Source organism: Sorex fumeus, unplaced genomic scaffold, assembly GCF_029834395.1.
Source record: "Sorex fumeus unplaced genomic scaffold, SorFum_2.1 ptg000092l, whole genome shotgun sequence".
Lineage (NCBI taxonomy): Eukaryota > Metazoa > Chordata > Mammalia > Eulipotyphla > Soricidae > Sorex > Sorex fumeus.
Genome location: NW_026606149.1, coordinates 5,910,824 through 5,930,448, shown reverse-complemented (window position 1 = coordinate 5,930,448; position 19,625 = coordinate 5,910,824). Strand labels below are relative to the sequence as shown.

The window sequence follows — 19,625 nt, the reverse complement described above, 5'->3', positions numbered from 1 at the left end:
GGGTCTCTGGCATCGGCCCTGGGCCGGCTGCATGCAAGGTGGGTGTCTGGGCTCAGCTCCCTTGCCGAGCCTGTGTCCAGTGATTTTACATAAGAAGCCGTTCTGCTCTGTGTTCCCGACCTTTCCTTCGTAGAATGTGTTTTATCTGAACCTCGAGGTTCTGTTCCTTAAAATCCTTGAGCCTGCTCCCGTGCGACCAGGTGACGACGGCCACGTCCATTCTCGTCACCTGCTTTCAGCCACGTGGTTCTCAAATCGATGCAGGTGCCTGCCGGCACACCCGCAGACTCGCCAGGATACTGGGCAAGCGCTCTGCGCCACCTCAGTCTTTTTTGAAGCGTTTTCTTTCCAAGTGATTGTTGGGGAAAGTACTAAGTGCCTTACAAAAGGGTAATTCAGCTCCGGGAAGTTGAAGTCGTTAATTTAGGGGACACACTGGAACCCTGAGGGGAGCAGAGGAAGGTAACGGGTATGTGTCCTCAGCGCAGGGTGACAGTGCTCCCGACACAAGCCTGCGGCCAGCGTTGCTGTTCTTATCGACACCCGGTTCTGACTTTTCGTGGCGTCGGCCTTCATGTAACGTTCGCTGTCCATATTCTTGGACAGGCTTTTTTATTCGTACCCTTAGGATCGTGCTTCTCCGAGTGTCTTTTCCTAATTTAGGATCTTCCAGCTGTGGCCCTAAAGCGGGGCCGTCTTTGTCGCAGAGCATTGACGCGTCTCCTTGGCTTCCGTTCCCCAGGTCAGGTTCACCTCGCTGGCCTTGGGAGCGGCGCTGACCACCCTGGACACGGGCTGTGTGGCCCTGGCCAGCAGCTGCCAGAACATTTCCGGAGGGCTCTGGGGAACCGTGCTCAGCATCCTGCTGGACCAGGCCGAGTGCAGCATGGCACGCCGCGAGGTGGGTCTGCGGGCACGGGACCCCTGGGGACGGCCCGCCCTCCCCCTCCCTCCCTCTCTCTCCCTCACTCCCCTCTCCCTCCTTCTCTTTCTCCTTCTCTCCCTTTCTCTCTCTGTTTCTCCCTTTCTCTATCTCTCTCCCCTTCTCTCTCCCTCCCTCCCTCCCTCCCGTTCTCCCGTTCCCTCCCTCTCCCTCTCTCCTTTCCTCTCCCTCTCTCTTCCTACCTCTCTCTCCTTCTTTCCCTCCCTCTCTTATTTTCTCTCTCTCCCTTTCTCTCTCTCTCTCCGTTTCTCTGTCTCCCCCCCCCCCCCCTCTCTCTCTCATTGAGCCTGGGTCGCTGCAGGCAAGGCAGCTCCCCTCTCCAGTGATAGCCGATCTCCCACGGTGCTTGACTCCCCTCCAAATCGCTCCCATTTCAGTGTCTGCTGCTGAGGGAAGCAGCTGACCCCTTGGAGTCCCCTGGACTCACCGTGCCCATCATCTCTTCTGTTCCTGAAAAGCCAAGTCGTGTGGTAGTACGGAAGAGAAGTGTGCTCACAGAGAGCTTAGAGGCCTTTTTCCTGTTTAGATCATCAGCTTGAGTGTTGGAATCTGCTTTCTCTGTCTTCCTGTTGTTTACAAGCAGATCCTAAACCACATTCGGCGGGGAGTGATGGTGTGGTGGGCAGGGAGCTCGCCTGGGATGTGGCCACCCGGTCTCAGCCTCTGGAACCCCGAGCAGCCCTGGGTGTCACCCCCAAGCCCCAGTCGGCCTAGCTCCGTGTTGACGGGCCGGGATGCCTGCAGGCCCTAAGCGGGCAGGGTCAGGCACACTCGGAGGAGAGAACCTTACTTCAGTTCTTTCTGAATGATGGATGTTTTTTTTTTTTTTTTTGATTACTGCTTTCACCCAAGTGGTGCTGGTATGGAAGGGCTTAGAACAGTCAGCAGACAGTGCTTGGTGATGTCAGGATAAGCTGCGGCCTGGTCCAGCGCTGTCGGCCTGTCCAGACTCCAGGGTGTGTCCTTCCTTCCTGCGATACTGCATGCCTGTGTGTTGGACACCCTGAGGCTCAGGGGGAGCCCCGCTGCCGCCCTCTGTCCCAGGTGCCTTCCTGGCCCCTCCCTCCGGCCGCAGCTGGGAAGTTGGGTTTGTTTCGTTTCCTGCATCATTTCCTGCATCGTGGAACGACGTCCCACCGTGTGCATGTGTCTCCCTCATCCGCCCTCCATCACTGGGCGGTGCTCAGGGCTTCCTCCTGGCTCTGCCCTCAGCATTCCCCCGCAGACGGGGCTCCAGGGACCTGTGGGGTGGGGGGTGGCTGGGATTGAACCAGGGTCTGAGGGTTCTCATTTGCGTTTCCCCGGGAAGAGGTGATGAGCCATCGCTGTTTAGGGGGAAATGTGTCTGTTTAGACCCTCTGCCAATATTTTTCATTCGAACAAGGGGTTTAATTTGCTTTTTTTTTTTTTAATTGAGTTTTAGGTCTGATTTTTTGTGTATTTTTAACATCAAACACAAGTATCTTCTCCATTCACTAGGATCATCGTCTCATTTTGATATTTTCCACTAATTTAAACTTGGAGTTTTCTCTTCATTTGTCAGCTTCATTTATCCACAGAGATGTGGCCACAATCCATCAAGGAATAAGAGAAACATCCACGCATCATTTTGAAATGAGTCTCAGTGCTGTTAAGGATTTGCAAATCCTGGATCATAGAAATAACTGAACGGGGTGTGTGTGTGTGTGTGTGTGTGTGTGTGTATTTGTGTGTGTGTGTGTATTTGTGTGTGTGTGCACTTGGCACGGGAGCGGCTGGCTAGGATCCTGACCCCCCCACCCCCCAGCACAGAGCCCCGAGATGCCACCATGTGTGGCCCCCAGACCCAAAACGAGCCAACCAAACAAAACACAGATTTTTCTTTTTTTTTTTTTAAGTTTTAAAATCAGAAAGAAAGTTTATTTTCTGAAATCACTATCTCTGTGAGGCCACCTCCTGAAATCAATTCCCGTCTGTCGGTTTCTGTCATCTCTCAGCGCGCACAGTTGGCCTGGGCCGTTTCTGGTTGCGAACTCCTGATGTATTGGTTATTTCAGAACTGACAACAAGATGGCAGCATTGACATTTGTGCTTTTTTCTTCTTCCCTTCGATTCCAGGCCGCGTTTATTCTTCAGAATCTCCTTGTAATTCCCATGCCGTCTGAAAGTCTGAAGGATTATACTTGGCAGGTGAGTGACTTAAAATAATTATCGACTCTGGAGTATTCAAAGTCATGTTGAAGCAGAAATAACCGTCGCGGGTCTGACTCCGGGCGCGGCACGTGCTGGCAGCTTCACACGCGTCGTCGGCCGCTACGGGGCTCGAGCTGTGAGCGGTGCCCGGACCCCCTGTGGGTGAGGAGGGCCCGGGGCTCCGGGTGGCCCTGCCCAGGGTGGCCGCGCTCAGCTGTTGTCCTCTCCCCTCGCACGCAGGCCTGTCGCCGGGCAGAGCCCAGACCTCTGCGTCGTCACCACCTCCTCTCCTGGGCTCGTGCCCGCGAGCGTTGGATGGATCCTTTGTTGGGGGGGAGCGTGACACGTGTTTGACAATCAAGTCAGGAGTTCCCTGGTGTTTGCTAGTCCCCTGTGTCGCTCTCAACGGGGAGAGCCGGCTGGCAGGCCCCCTGCAGGCCCGGCCCGGGTCTCGGGGAGGATGCGCTGTTTGGAGGACACCCGCACAGAGCAGGGCCCTCTGGAGTCCCAGGTGGGGCCTGGGATGCTGCCTCTCGTCCACTCGCACCCACCCTGTGCTGGAGGCACCCCAGGAGGCAGGGCTGGAAGGAAGGCCCAGGGCTGGGGTCCATGCGTGCCCTGTCCAGCACCCAGACTTGAGGCTAAGGTACGCTCCTGCCCCCCCCCCCCCCTTCCCCAGGACGCCTCCCGTCACTTACGCCCCTGTCAGTGCAGGGGCACGAGGACCCCGGACCCTGGAGCCCGGTGCACCTTGGACTGTGCGTCCAGCCAGAGCCGGGAGCCGAGGCCCTTGGGCTTCCCAGGCCGGGAGGGGACAGTGCCAGGAGCTGTAAGCTGCCCACGGTCAGGCTCTCGGCTGCTCCGGCCCAGCACAGCCTCCTATGGGCTCGGCCTGGCGCACAGGTCAGAGTTTGGGGGAGCGTAGTGGCTTCTGGAAGCTTCATAAATATTTCGCCCAGGCTGAGGTAGATGGATGATGTTTACGAGGAGAATGACTTTGCCTGCCCGGCCCGGAGTCTGAGCGGGAGCCTTGACGCTGGCAGAATTAATGCTGAACCTGGCGTTCAGCTGAGTATTGTTGGCTAGACATTTTTTTAATTTCTTCCCCTTTTGGCTGAGCTGGGGGTTGAGCCGAGGCCCTGAGCGACACTCCCCAGCCCCCGGTCCCCTCCCCCCGCCCGTCCCTGGTGCAGTTCCCGGTGTGATGCGGTGTGATGCGGGCCTCCCGGTGTGTTTCCCCTCTGAGTGGCTCCCGGCAGATCTTCCCAAGGCTGTTCCCACAGCCTTCCTTGCCTCTCATCCCACCACGCCCCTGCCTCTAGGTTATCATTTACCCTTCTCTGAAACCGGCCTGACATCTGGGCCGGAGCAAGGCGAGACGGGACCTGACATCAAACAGACTTTGGTTTTTAAAAGCGTGTACTAAAAATGACGTTCCCGGCCGCAGCTTTCAAGCCTTCCCGCTCTCTGCGGCCACGGTGGGCAGCATCACCCCCGAGCGGCTTCCCTCCCCTCCCCTTGGAGTCCGTGTCACACGCCCTGCCAGGACCCCTGGCATCTCGGAGAGGAGCTGCTGAGGGTGGCCCTCGGCACGTGGGTGGGTTGCCCGGGGTCAGACTCCAGGCCCAGCTGGCGGCGCCTTCACATCTCTCTCAGTGGGCTTTATGCTCTTTCTTTTTTTTTTTTTATGTAGGAGTACTGCTATTTATTCAGCCACTGATTAGCTGAGTGAATTGGGCATGAACTCCATCTTTTTTTTTTTTATAATTTTCTTTATTGAATCACCGTGAGAGCAGTTACAAAACTTTTAGGTCTAAGTCTCGCTCATACAATGAAACGCCCGTCCCTTCACCAGCGCCCATTCTCCACCCCCAAAAACCCTAGTGTACCTCCATCCCACACCTTCCCCCTACCTGTGGGCAGATGATCTCCAAATCACTCTCTCTCTACTTTGATCACATTCAACATTTCAACACCACACCCACCGTTATTATTTGGGATCTTACCCCAACACTCAGATCTGCTGAAAAGCAACCGTAGACAATTTGTAGTCTATTGTTGGTTGTGAATAACATGATTGCACGTGATTGCAGTGGTGGCCACGCGAGTTTGAAATTCTGAAATTTTAACACTTGAATCTGGAGGGATTTCTGCCAAAACCTGCTGGGTTCTGAGATTTGTTTCTGAGTCTCTGGGATCATGGCCGTTAAGTAGCTTGATCAGGAGCCAGAGAGGCCGTTTGTGACTCAGGGTCTTGTTGGGACGGGGAGGAAAGGGCCGGCTCCACCCCCATCCCGTGAGGCCCTGCATGTCTCATCACTGCGGGCCCAAACCTGACTGTCCAGTGTCCTCTGGAGGATGGCAGCCACTGGGCCGCCAAGGGGAACAGGCCAAGGCACGAAAACCTATTCCCACCTGGGTTGGCCTAGCACCGGTAACCTACTGCAGGGACTGGACGCATTTTCTGCCAAAAGCCGCTGGGTTTCGAGATTTGTTTCTGAATCTCTGGGATCATGGCCTTCAAGCAGTTTGATCAGGAATCAGGCAATGCCTCCGGTTATATAACTGAGCCTGAGGTGGTTTGTGGGTGTGTCTCCCACATACCTAACTTTTGGCCATTTACTTTCTTGCTAAACTTTGCTCCAAGTTTTTGGGGTCTGGCCAAAGGCACAGCAGCAATTTGGGGGTGTCTGGAAGTCTGCAGGCACCATACGGCTGCCGATGCACTTGCCTCACAGGTACAGATTGACCTGCTGGCGGCACCATACCCCCTATGCTCTTTCTAACGGGAGGCTTTGGCTGCTGTGTTTTATTTCTGAGCACTTATCTTAATCTTCCTAAGTAGAAGATATGTGTCAGGAAGAGTCCTGTTTCTGTGCGTCTATTTTGATGCATTTTAAAAGCTCTCTCCTGGCCCCCCACAGAGGAGAGAGTGGGGCCCTGGACTTATTGCTGGCAGATAGTCCGTGCAGGGCATCCCAGGGATCGCCTTGATTTTCATGACGCTGCGAAATGCTTCAAGATTGGGACCTTAAAGTTACCTTCAGTGATCTGATCCCACTGGCCAAAGCAACAAAAACAAATGGAACCAAGGTGATATAAAGTTGAAAGAAGTCACATAAAAGTTATATAAAGTCACATAAAGTTAAAGAGTTTCTACATGGCAGAAAAAAAACAAACAAAAACCAAACATGGGGTAAACTAAAAGACAGCTAACTGAATGGGAAAAAACATTTGCATTCAACACATCACTTAAAGGTTCTGTGACATATGAAGTACTTATGAAGATCAACAACAACAAAAAAAATGCAAAAACCCTATCAACATATGGGGAGAGGAAATGGATAGACACCCTCAGAGGAAGACAGGCAGGCGGAGGGCCAGGAGCTGCGGGACAAAATCAGCCTCACTCATCACCAGAGAAATCCAAATCCGGACGACTCAGGACACCATCGTGAGAACGGCCCGTGTCAGGCGTAGAGGGAACAGGCTGTGCTGGCGGGACGTGGTGGAGAGAAGCGCATCCAGCGCCGGGGTGGGGGGGATGTTGTCGGGTCCAGCCCCCGTGGGGGACAGTGGGGAGTTCCCAGACAGTAACGTTAGAATGGAGCAGGAAGCCCCTGCGGGGTCGCGGGTGAGAAGCCCGAACAGCCAACCACGGAGGCCCCCTGTGTCCTGTTCGGGTGCCCTGCCACGGCTCAGACTGGCGAGGCTCGCTGCACTTCTGGAGAAGTCGGCATCCTCCCTCCTTCCCCCCCTCCCTCCCTCCCTCCCTCCGTCCCTCCCTGGGAGATACACAGTTACAAAGTTGCCAGCGCTTGGGTTTCAGTCATACAGTGTCTCAACCCCCGGCCTCACACCAGTGTGCATTTCCCACCAGCAGTGTCCCCACCGTCCCCCTCTGCCCCCACCTGCCATTGTGCAGGCACTTTTCCTCTCTCTCTCTCTCTCTCTCTGTCTGTCTCTCTCTCTGTCTCTCTCACTCTCCCCCCCTCTCCCATTCTGACTAAAAGCTGTTTTACCGCTCCATTGTCTCCTCCCGATACTACTCTTTCCTTCGAGAGCAAGGCAACCAACGGGCAGGCCTGGGACTCTGCCTGGAGCAGCCCTCACTCGGCCGGGCCTGCCTCGGGGGCCTTCCGGGTGGCCGCAGTGTCCCCCTCGGGGCTGCCTTCTCTCCCCTCCCCTCCCGAGAAGCCACCCTGACCTCCGCTGTAACAGGCAGCTGAGAGAGCAAAAATCAGAGAATTGAGCAGAACAAGCAGTCTGCTGGGTAGGTGGGAATCCCTGTGGCGCCCGTTTCCGTTCGTTGCTGCCCGTGTTTCTGGACCGCCTGAAGGTTGGGAATTCCCGGGTGACCCAGGTTGCCGCCCCGTGGGCGTGGACACATGCCCCGGGGCCATTCCGGCAGCTGTGTGAGGCTGGCGCTTTCCTCGGAAAGGGTGTTGCATTTCAGCGTGAAGGTGATTTCATGCACTGCACTCCCGCGCTGCCTCTGCGGTTTGTGATGCGAGTGCTTTCGTTCATGCTTTACTTCCTTTGCACATTTAAATCGAACTTTGAATTTGGCACATGTATGGCTTAAAACAAATTTTTTTTCCCCCAAAAAACAATAGCCCTCTTAGTAAAGTTGCAGGGTGGTGTGTGGATTCTTCTATGGCGTCCACGCGGACTGAGATTCTCTTGCTGCTGTGATTTGCCAAAGTGCACTGACTTTCCCTAGTTCTGTTTTCTCCTCGAGAGTTGCAGGTCTAACACTCCCCCCCTTCACTGAAGTGCGGGAGTCTTAGGAACAAACAAGCACATTCTCTGACGGAAACATGATAGTTGTCAAAGATCAAAAATTACTTAACTGTGTAGTTAACTAATCAAAAATTGGTTAGCTAAAATTGATTAGTTAACCAATCAAAAATTAGCACCCGGGCCTGGGTACTGCCCGCTGTGTGCTTGGTCACTCCTGGTGGCACCCCCGGCCCCCATGTGCCAAGCAGCCCCACTGATGGCTCCTGCCCTTTGTGGGGGAAGTAACTCCAGTCGGATTGGGGTCTAGCAGGAACACGCCGCCCCGGCCGCTGGTCTCTAAAGTCTCAGTAGTTCCTAGAACCTTGGCCTGCATCTGGGTTCTAGCCCCATCCTGAGCGCGCTCCACCAGGCATTGTCCTGTCTCCGCTCCGCACAGGCCCAGCTGCGGGCCTTGACCTCAGTCTGCTGCCTGGGGACAACCACGGCAGGGCTGGCCTCTGCCTAGAGCTAGGGTTGGACTCCAGGGGGGAAGGGAAGGGAGGGCTCCAAGCTGGGACCCTCAGGAGGAGGGGAGCACACTGGGTCAGCCCCTCTTTCTCTGCTGGTGGGCAGTGGATGTGGGTCAGGCCTGCTCTTTCGAAGCTGGAAGGCACGGTGGGGTGAAGGGGTTCTTCCCCTTCCTGGCCCCTTCCCCATCCCCATGGAAAATAAAGATAATTTTCTCAAAAAAAAAAACAAAAACAACAGAACCTAGAGCCCTTGTGGTTCTGCAGGGTGCGGCTTACTCAGTCATTAATATTTTCTGGTTCGGTTTGTGTCTTCCCTCTGGAGTAGACTCGGGGGGCCTCTGCCGGGCTCTATCCTCTCCCCCCTGCCTCTTTTTCCTCTTTCTTCTCCTCTTCTTCCTCCTTTTCCTCTTCCCCACTTCCCCTTCTTCCTACTCCTCTTCCTCCTCTGCCCCCTTCCCCTCCCCCCTTTCCTTCCTCTTTCCCCTCCTCTTCCTCCTCCTCCCTCTCCTCCTCCTCCTCCTCCCTCTCCTCCTCCTCCTCCTCCTCCTCCCGCTTCCTCCCCCCTGCATCAGTGTCTTGGCTTGAGTTTCCTCCGAGATTTAGCCGTGGGTCGGTCACGCTGGGCCACTGGGTGGGCCGACGTGGCGGGCGTGGGACGTGCCTTGTGGTTTTGCCTGCGCTGCTGTGGGCTGGCGGCTCTCCGCCCCCTGCGCCGCTGGAGACCGCTGGAGACCGCCGGAGACCGCCGTGTCTGTGTCCGTTTCGGGTTCCTTCTCAGCTAGCGGCTGCGTTGTCATCCCCAACGTGATACCGATCAGCGCACGTTTCCCCTCTCTCTTAGGCGTTCATCAGTCAGGACTTAAAATGTGCCCAAGTCAGGGGCTCCTCACGTGACCAGCTCACGGTCATCTCTGCACCCAGTGGGGGCGCTTCCGAGCCTTCCTTTGCTTCTTCCCCTTCTTTCCCCCGCTGTCGGTGTTGTCTGAAGGCTGGGTTTGCGCACATGCTCGGTTGCAGTGCTCTGTGCTCACACCCAGCCGGGGGCTGGCGGGGAGGGGTCGCACCTCCTTAGCACGGCGCTTGCACGGCGCTCTCGGAGCCGTCCCGCTGGCCAGGGTGCTCCCACGTCTCCTTTCCAGCCATGCTCGCGCCATCTGGCTGTGGTGTGGGTCAGCCCGGGGCGTCTCCCAGGTCCCCCTCGCCCCACTTGAGAGCTTGTCGAGAGCCGCCGGGAGAGGGCTCGGTGTGAGCACTGTTGGGGTGGCCTCGTTGGAGAGCCATGCCGCGGGGGACCCAGAGCCCCTCCCACCCCGGCACCCCCTGCTGGCAGGAGGGGTCCTTCCTGGGAGAATATGAATTCTCTGTTTTTCATGAGTATCATTTCGAGTTGCTTCTCGTTCCTTTCGAATCCCGGCTAATGGGTGTTTGAGGAGCCCAGTGCCGCGTTTTGAAATTGATATTATAGCTCGTTGCATCTCGAGAACAATATTTTCAAATTGGAGTGTTCTATGGTACAATCAACTTGGCATTTTCTTTGCAGATTTGTTTGCGGTGGCATCTGGTGGTTTGGGGGTCGCCTCCCTGCGCATCGGTCCCCTGGGCCCTCCCTGCCCGCGCGGCACTCGGGTGAGGGCAGGGCGCTGAGGATGGAAACATCTCGAGACGGCCCTTGGGCCGGGCTGGACGTCCCCGGCCGCCCCATCAGTTCCTGGGCCTGATGTGTGTGTGACAGGCTCCTCTGTGCGGCCTGTGGCCGTTAGTCACCTGTGGAACGCCCGAGTCCCCCCCATCCTTGGGGCATCCGCTGGGCCTGGCTGCTTTGCCACCAGTAAAGTCTCACTGATAACATGTCGCTCCGGCCGGGAAGAGTTTCTGCACGCGAGGAATGGAGGTGCAGACTTCATGGTCACGTCCAAGAACTTAAATGAAAAGTAATGAGCGTTATGGGGCAGGCCCAGATTTCAGATCGTTTCTTGGGAGCTGCAGGTATTCTGAATGAACAGTTGGGATCTCCAGGCGTTATCGTCTAAAAATGATAAGTGCACGCGCCCTCGCCCTCGAGCCCTGAGCAAGCTTCTGATGGCAGTCTCTGCCCCGCGCCCTCCTCAGAGATGCGTCTCTCCTCCCGAGTTCCGTTCTTTAGGGCGTGACCTCGGCAGCCGTGCACACGAGGATGCTCTGGGTGCCTCTCCGTGTCGGAGTCACTGCACGGGGACCAGCGCCGGCCGCAGAGAGGGTTCTGCTCTCCCCGTCAGCTTCCTCACCGCGCCTCCCCCGCTGTTTCTGATCCTGTTGGCTGTTTGTGCATCTCGTTGGGTGCCCGCTCCCCGACTTAGGAGGCGAGGTGCTGCCTTTCTGCAGCGTCTCCTCACACACCCTCTGTTACTCAGTCTCACCACCCAAAAAGCTTTTTACCTGAGGCAGGATTTGCAGTCAGTGATAGGATTCCATGCGTACACCATTCCAACCCCCACCCCTAACCTAACACACACACACACACACACACACACACACACACACACACTCCCATTGGCGTGTCACTTCCCTCCACCATTGCCTCAGTGTCCCCTCCAGCCCTCCCTGGTGTCTCGTTCTGTAGATCAGCGCTCAGCTTCTCTCTCTCTTGGACATTTGTTTTTCCCGTTACTTTTCTTTCTGTTCCACATCCGAGACAAATCATTCTGCGTCTGTCGATCTCCCTCTGACTCATTCTACTCAGCCATTTTCTAGTTCCGTCCATGTCCTGACAAACTGCACAATTTTGTCCTTTTTCCACGCTGCGTAGTATTCCCTTGTGGGCGTTCGCCTCCATTTCTCTATCTGGCCCTCTGTTCTCGGACACACGGGCTGTTTCCAGATTTGGGCCACTGTGGCTAGTGCTGCAGTGGAACAGCCCTGCGAATGCCGTTTCAAAACGGGGCTCAGAGGCCCTGGCTGGAGGTGCTCGGAAGTAGAATTGCCGCTCCTGTGGGGGGCTGGAATCTTAGTTTGGGGGAGTCCGTGTTGTTTTCCAGAGCGGCTGACCCGCCCAGCATTCCCACCAGCAGCAGGGGGCGCCTCTCCCCCGCGCCTGGCCCAACACCGGCTGCTCCTGTCACTTTTGGTGTCTGCCAGTCCCAGCACGGAGATGGCCGCTCACGCACTCTTGTCTGGGTTTGCGTTTCCCTGAGGACGAGTGATGGGGAGCGTCTTTTCGTATACCCGTCGGACCTCCTCTTTCAGGAATTCTCAGTTCTTCCCCCTCTCTTTTGATGGGGTTCTTTGCTTTTGTTAGTTTTTGCAGGAGGTTCATTTATTTGTATATTAACCTTTTGTCCCACGAGCAGTGGGCAATTATTTTCTTCTGGTCTGCGGCTGTCTTTTTCTTCTCGCCGTCGTTTCTTTTGCGGTACTGATGCTAAACTAGAGGTCGTCCCGTTTGTCTGTTTTCGCTTTGTTAGCCTGGCCGGTGGCATCGAGTCATTGAAGGTGCCTCTCGATTCCGTGTCATGAAAGATTCTGCCCATCTGAATAAAATTTATGGTTTCAAGTCTGATATCAAGATCTTTAACCCATGTTGAGCTGGCTTTTGTCCGTGGTGCGAGAGGGATGTGAGTTCTTTGTTCTTTTTTCTGGCCAGGGTCCCCAGCAGCGTCTGTGAAGCGGCTGCCTGCTTCACCTCACACTCGGCTCCTGTGTAGGTCAGCTGCCCGGAGCCTCAGGGTCTGTCTCTGGGCTCGCAGCTCTATACCCATTGGTCTGCGACCCTCTCTTTGTCCCAGTAGCACCCTGTCTTGAAAACTAGAGCGTTCTACTGTCGTTTAAAGTCGGGTACAGAGGGGCTGGAACAGGAGTCTAGCAGGTAGGGCGCTTCCCTGACCTGCGGTTCAATCCCGACATCCCAGGTGGTTCCCTGACGCCACCGGGAGTAATTCGTGAGCAAGCCCCGGGCACTGCCAGATGGGAACAAAACAAAACCCTTGGATAAAGAGAAACTCCCGTGGTCTATTTTTTTAAGATTATTTTGGCAAGTTGGGGTGGGTATTAGTGCTCTATGTAAAAATTCTAGCTGTGTATGGTGTGTGTCTTTAAAAAGTGTCATGGGTGTTTTGATGGGGACTGCATGGATGATGAAGAGTGAGTAGAATGGAGAATTGTGACTTTGGCCGTATTCCTACGTTGAACACGGGTAGTGCGTGGCATGGAACATTGTGATTTGGGCCATCTTAACTCCTTCCACCCCATGAACAGCAGATGTGCTTTCATTTCCTTGATCTGTTATTTCTTTGGAGCTTCCTTTGTGTAAGTCTTCCATTAAACTGATTCAGTGGTGACTTTTTTTTTTTTTTGAGGCCCCGTTGATGTGAATGATGTTTCTTTTTAGATTTTCTAGTTCATTGCTTGCAGATAGAAATACCATGGATTCCCTTGTGTTGATGCTGTTTCACTTTTATTCGGGCCACAGCCTGTGTGTGCAGGGCTCACTCCTGGCCCAGTGCTCAGACTTCACTCCTGGTGCTTGAGTCTGGCAGTGCTCAGGGTCGCCTTCGAGCTTGGTGGTGACGGGTCCGTGCCTGTCCCTCGCTCGTCGCTCTCTCCTGCAGACCAGTGTATTCTTCACTCTGGCTGTGTTCCTTGATCATCTGCCTTCTCGGCTGCCGTGGTTGAAATGAAGTTGCAATGTGCATTGCGGAGCCCTGGGTCGCTCTGTGCCTCCATTTCCTTAGCTCTGCTTTTAGGGCCGTCAGACCGACCCCCTGGCACTTGGGATGCCTGAGCGTTCTAGGAGTGCATACAGCCTGAAGGCCCAGCTGGGTCAGGGGTCCGTTCTCTCATGGGGTGATGTGCGCTTTCCCGCCGTCCCACACGCCAGGGCCCTCTCCTGAGAACTTACCCTGGTAGTCGGGGTCGGAGGCCTCGTGGCTAGGAAAGCTGCCAGCCTTGCAGCTGAACGACCCAGGCTCAGGTCACGTCATGCGTGGCACACTGTGTTGTCTGAGCCCCAGCAGGAGTGAGCTCTGAGCACGGAGCCCGGAGTAAGTCCTGAGCACAGCCGGGTGGGACCCAGGAGGCAGGAAAACTGTGAACAGAACCTCTGGTGTCTTTGGACCAGGAGAGTACCGCAGCCTTGCAGGCGGCTCACCCGGTCCCTGGGGCTGTGTAGGGCTCCTGCAACCCTGTCGGGAGTGAGCCCTGAGCACGAAGTCAGGAGCCGGTCCCGAGCATAGCTGAGCACGTGTCACCCAAAGCCAAAAAAGGAAAAAAAAGGGGGGGGGGGGCTGGAGCAATAGCACAGCGGGTAGCGCGTTTGCCTTGCAGGCGGCCGACCTGAGTTCGATTCCCAGCATCCCATATGGACCCCTGAGCACTGCTAAGAGTAATTCCTGAGTGCAGAGCCAGGACTAACCCCTGTGCATTGCTGGGTGTGACCCAGAAAGCAAAAAAGAAAAAAAAAAGAAAAGGTGATTGTCCTCTTACCTGATGACGAGTGCACGAGCAGAAGCTTTGGGTGTTCTTCTGGATCTGAGGCTCTGTTAGTGGCACTGGATTAATAATCTGGATAGTTGGCAGGCGCAAGGCTGACATCCTCCCTCCTCGGAAGGTCGCTCTGCTGCGGTCCGGCGGCCGGGGCGGCTCTGGAGGAAGAAGCCGGGCACTCGTGTGGCCTTCGTCACTGCCTTTGTGCCAGCTCTTTCTTCTACCATCTCTTCATCTTCGTTTTTTCGTTGTGTGGCTTTTGTTTTTTAAATCTTTTCGGTTTGGGGGCCACACCCAACAGTGCTCAGGGGTCAGTCTCGTTTCTGTGCTCAGGGAGTTAGGGGGGGCCTTGGGGTCCAGGGATGGACCCTGGGTTGTCGGCGTGCCAGGCACGTGCCCCACCCGCTGTGCTGTCGCTCCGGCCTCTCATCTTCGTCTTTGATGTTCTGGAATTGTAATGGTGGTGCTTGTTTTTCCTGTCTCTCGTGTGACATCCAGCAAGAAACTTAATTTCAAGATGGAGCTGTTCTTTATCTTTTGGTTGGTTATGACAATTATTTTTTTAATTTTTTTTTTGCTTTAAAATTTTTTCTTTGTTTTGCTTTTGTTTTATCTTTTGACAAATCATATGAGCCCCCTCTGAATTGTGTTTTTTTTTTCTGTCACCTTATCTTTTACATTTCTATTCCTTAGTCTTTATTTTCTGGGATATTAATTCCTTTGTCACATCAGACTCAGTTTAACTTCTTCAGTAGGCTGAATAATTTTCTCCGTGATTTATAGGCAGAGAAAAAAAATTAGGTTCTAAAGAACTACTTGGCAGATTGAATTTTATATTATCTTTTCGCAAAACTAATTGCTCGACTTGGAGAAAATCGTGGTTCCTAGGAGCAGTGGAGGAAGAAATGAGGGACTCTCCGTGGCTGCTCTTGGGGGCATCGGCGTTGGGGTGGTGAGTCTGCAGCTTCGTAGTATCTGATACCAGTGGGAAATCAGTACAAATGAGTAACAAGAGGAGCTGGCGAGAGAGGACAGCAGGGAGGGCGCTTGCCTTGCACGTGGCCGACATAGGTTCGATCCCCGCATCCCACAGGGCCCCCTGAGTGAGAGCCCAGGGTCAGCCCTGAGCACAGCGGGATGTGACTCCAGAACCAAAAATAAATAAAGAGTAAGTGGGGAAAAGGAAGGAAAGACAATTTTAAGGGTCGAAAGACACACCTGAGAGGTATTAGACATTTCCGTTAGGGGATGTGATTGTCCTCCCAGTGACATGGGGGTTGCCTGGCCCTCGGGTCCTGCTCTGCCTCACAGCTCACCGGCCCCGTCTCGGAACACGTAGGAAATCTTCAATTATTCACCTTCAAGGATTTTTTTCTATTGTCAGATGGTACGTTTTTTGCCTATTACATAATTTTGGAGCGATAGCACAGTGGTTACGGCGTTTGCCTTGCACGCAGCCGACCTGGTCGGCCCAGGTTCGATTCCTCCGCCCCTCTCGGGAGAGCCCGGCAAGCTACTGAGAGTATCTCGCCCGCACGGCAGAGCCTGGCAAGCTCCCCGTGACGTATTCGATATGCCAGACACAGTAACAACAAAGTCTCCAATGGAGACGTTACTGGTGCCTGCTCGAGCAAATCGATGAACAACGGGAGGACAATGCTACAGTGCATTAACATACGCCTCAGAGACCTGGGCCCTACGAAAACAGGACGAGAACGCTATTTGGGTCTCCCAAAGAGGAATCGAAAGAGCTATGCTTGGAGTATCACGCTTCACTCAAATGAGAGATAGAATCTGGAGTTCCGATCTCCATCGAAGATCAAGAATCAAGGACTCTGTCTCGTTTGCCAAGGTATCAAAAATCAGATGGGCTGGACACGTAACACGATTTAGAGACGACCGCTGGACTAGAGCTGTTACCCACTGGATTCCGTGGGACGTCAAAAGATCGCATGGCCGCCCGCCTACGAGATGGTCAGACTTCTTCATCAAAACCCTGAACAAACGGTTTGAGGCTCTTCGTGTTCCAGGAGCGAGCAGATGGCCGTTGGGCTACACTAGCACACGACAGGGACAAATGGAGATGTTACCGGCGCCTGCTCGGGCAAAATTGAAGATCAACAGGATGACAAGTGATACATATTCTCGACAACAATGAAATATGTCGTCTGACTCCTATTGTTGTCTTTATTTCTCCTGTTTCGTAAATCTTGATGATTTTTTAAAAATGCAGTAATTAGGGGTAAGTAAAGCTGGTTAAGTTAGAGAGACAGTCCAGGTAAATGAGAATATTTCCTTCAGTTGTACTTCATATTTACGCATATTGTTTCTCACCCTGAAATCACAGTTAAATCAAAGGTGATTTGTAGCACCTTTTTTTCCTAGCACATGGTAAGAACCCTCAAAAGGCCTTTTCAAAATAAAGAATCAGCAGCTGTAAGAACTCTTACAAAGCCCGTTTTCTAGATTGATGCAGTCTGTGTGCCTTCAACTACTTTTGTTAAGTCTTTGTGAGTATTGGACTGTGGCTGTAACCTCCTCCAGGAAGCACTTATATAGAGACGATTCTTCAATAGTGAACAAAATAATCAGACATAATTTGTAGTCAGATATTTTGGTAGGCTTCTGGACATTGCTAAGCCGTATTCAAAAAATAGTGTTTTTACCCCTTGGCTTGAGAGTTTTATGTTAATGATTTGCTTTTTTACAAGTTGGCGTAAGTGAGTAAAGAAACTTGGCTGAACGTTTTATCCTTTAATCTTTGTTAATCCTTTCTTGAACTATCTTTAATTGTGCTGTTCAACAGCGACTGTGAGTCTCCAGTGCTGGACTTGGCGAAGAATTTTCGGCCATGCCTGTGACTTGGGGTCGTTCCTTCTTGCCGAGATAAGGGGCTGAGGGCCACGGTCCTTGCATAGACCGTGCTCTCTTTGAACGTGCGTCTCCTGGACCTCTGAATTTCGAGTGACGGTGGTGGCCATCCCAGGCCGGCGGTTCACTGGACAGGGGCATTTCTTATTAAGTGTGAGGACTGATCTCTCACGAAGTGGAAGGGCACAGTGCCGGGCAGGCTCATTGGAACACACAGTTACAGCATCGCCCATCAAAGGCCTTCACACGGAGGTGGGATTAAAGCTGATTAAAGATGATGGTGTTTTCAAAAAGGGGGGGGGGACCCGTGGACACCACATTATTTTTGTTGATTATCCCTTTCTGTGTGAGTAACTTTCTCTTTCTGCCTAGTAAGATTCAGCTTCTGGTTTTTGTTTTTGTTGTTGGTAGTGGAGAGTGGTGAGGGAAACACACACACACACACACACACACACACACACACACACACATACATCTACTGACTCATGCGTGTTGGGGATGTTTGGAACAGACGTTTCCTGTTGACACTGCATGGTTTTTCATTTCTCTCTTCTACTTTGCTTTGTCTTACGCTTTTGAAATCTTGATCACTATTTCCCAAAATTAGAAGTCTATATAAACGAAAGGTAGAATTATTTACGACGCTTCGGCCAACCCAGATGCTTGACTTCTGCCACGAAAAGTAGTGCGAGGCACCGTGAAGAATTGAGCAGAGAGGCTTGCCCAGAGATGGGAGCGTGTCACGGCCCACGCGCCCTCCCCCGTCTTCTGTGGAGAGTGTGGGCGCGTTCACACACACACTCGCGCGTGCCCGCTGCAGAGCTCACCTGGGGCAGCGCTTCTGGACCTGTGGATTCTGGTGTTAAGGACTGTGGGTCAGACAGTACCACTTGGGGGGGTGGATGTGTTTTTGGTGTTGGAAGCTGCACGTGTGGCAGCGCCTGGGGGAGCCCCGCTGCCTTCGGGGAGGGCTTTGGAGTCGGCCGAGGCGCCCATGTGTGACTGAGGGCACCGTCGGGAGCCGGGCTCAACGTCTCTCTCCTCTCTCAGGGCCCTTGTGTCCATGACGAGGATTCGGGCCTGTCTCTCGTGGGCACACCTGCCCTCCAGGCGCTCCTGAGCCACTGCCGTTTCTATGAGCACCTGCATCAGATGGTGAAGCACCGCTTCCTGGCACCCTCCACGTGTGATTCGGTTCCCGCGGCTCCGGATGACACTGCAGAAGGCCACGGTGATTCCGACGGTCAGTGCGCTCACCTGTCCCTGTTAGGAAATCACCTGTTAGGAAATCATCGTTTCCAACTGTTGAACGCCTCTTTGTGCTCTGAAACACTTCAAAGGCCAGAAAGGGTTTGTGGGAGAAGCTTTTGTCTCCCTGTGCCCGAGGCTGGTTTGGAGATGTCGGTTATTTTCCTCTCCCCGAGTCTTCCGTCTCTATAGAGCTTTTGTTTATTTTACTTGATTGTGTTCATATATTATGTACGTTTGTATTCTTTGCTTTCTCTAAACATCGCTTAAGCCTTTTTGCTATCTTATAAATTCTTTATGGAAACCGTTTTGACATCATATTAATCTTTCATAAGTTTTGTTTTAATGCCCTTCAGAAAGTCATGTTTTTTCCCCCTCCTTATTAATAGCGTACTTTGGGGAAGGTTTTTCTTAGGCCATGAAAATCAAGCCCTTTCCCTACATTTCCTGATTCGTTTTGCCTGTGCGCTTCAGGTTCTGTGTGTTTGCTGCCTGGCTGCCTTTCTCGAAGCATCGTGCTGAATGGAGCCTTTTTCTCTCTCTCTGTTGATAGGTTCTCGTGGGTTTCCCAAGTGTATCAGCTTAGAGCAGTTAAATGATAATTGGGCCTCGTAATAAATAGTAATTTAATAACAAAATTGGACTGTAATTTTTTTTTTTTTTTTTTTTGCTTTTTGGGTCACACCCGGCGATGCACAGGGGTTACTCCTGGCTCTGCACTCAGGAGTTACTCCTGGCGGTGCTCGGGGGACCATATGGGATGCTGGGAATCGAACCCGGGTTGGCCGCGTGCAAGGCAAACGCCCTCCCCGCTGTGCTATTGCTCCAGCCCCCGGACTTTAATTTTAAAGGAATTTTTAAAAATCTTGACTTTTCATACATATAGAAAAGGTGCATTGTTCAGAGTGCTTCGATGTTACAGCTTTTGGGGGCTGGAGCGATAGCACAGTGGGTAGGGCGTTCGCCTTACAAGCGGCCAACATGGCCGACCCGAGTTCGATTCCTCCGCCCCTCTTGGAGAGCCCGGCAAGCTACCGAGAGTATTCGATATGCCAGACACAGTAACAACAAAGTCTCCAATGGAGACGTTACTGGGCCCGCTCGAGCAAATCGACGATCAACGGGAGGGCCTTTACCTTTACCTTTACCTTATACTTCCTTTCATGCCATGTACATATATGTGCATGAAAGAATGAAATCTGTGTACTTGTTTAGAGATTTTATTTTTTTTTGGGGGGGGAGGGTTTGGACCGCACCTGCCAGTGCTCAGTGATTACTCCTGACTCTGTTTTTAGGGATCGAGCCTGGGTTGGCCACGTGCAGGCAAATGCCCTCCCTACTGTGCAATTGCTCCGGCTCCAGATACGTATTTCTGAGCCATTTAAAAGTAATTACTGACACGGACAAAGTTTGTTTGCCTCTAAATGCTTACAGGTGAATTTCTAATTTATTAATCACTTGTTGGGGCTGGAGCGATAGCACAGCGGGTAGGGCATTTACCTTGCACATTGGCCTATCTGGGTTCGATTCCTCCATCCCTCTCGGAGAGCCCGGCAAGCTACTGAGAGTATCCCACCCACACAGCAGAGCCTGGCCAGCTCCCCGTGGCGTATTCGATACGCCAGGAACCGTAACAAGTCTCACAATAGAGACATTACTGGTGCCCGCTCGAGCGAATCGAT

General features: G+C 53.3%; 1 protein-coding gene across 1 annotated transcript in view; it reads left to right on the top strand.

The window, feature by feature from the left end:
* Positions 1 to 19,625, top strand: part of RTTN (rotatin) — a 107,455-nt gene that overhangs the window by 50,650 nt on the left and 37,180 nt on the right. Inside the window, exons 31-33 of the mRNA XM_056131521.1 lie at positions 743 to 901; positions 3,041 to 3,112; positions 17,746 to 17,938. Of these exons, the coding sequence (XP_055987496.1) occupies positions 743 to 901; positions 3,041 to 3,112; positions 17,746 to 17,938 (424 nt within the window). The remainder of the gene's footprint in view (positions 1 to 742; positions 902 to 3,040; positions 3,113 to 17,745; positions 17,939 to 19,625) is intronic.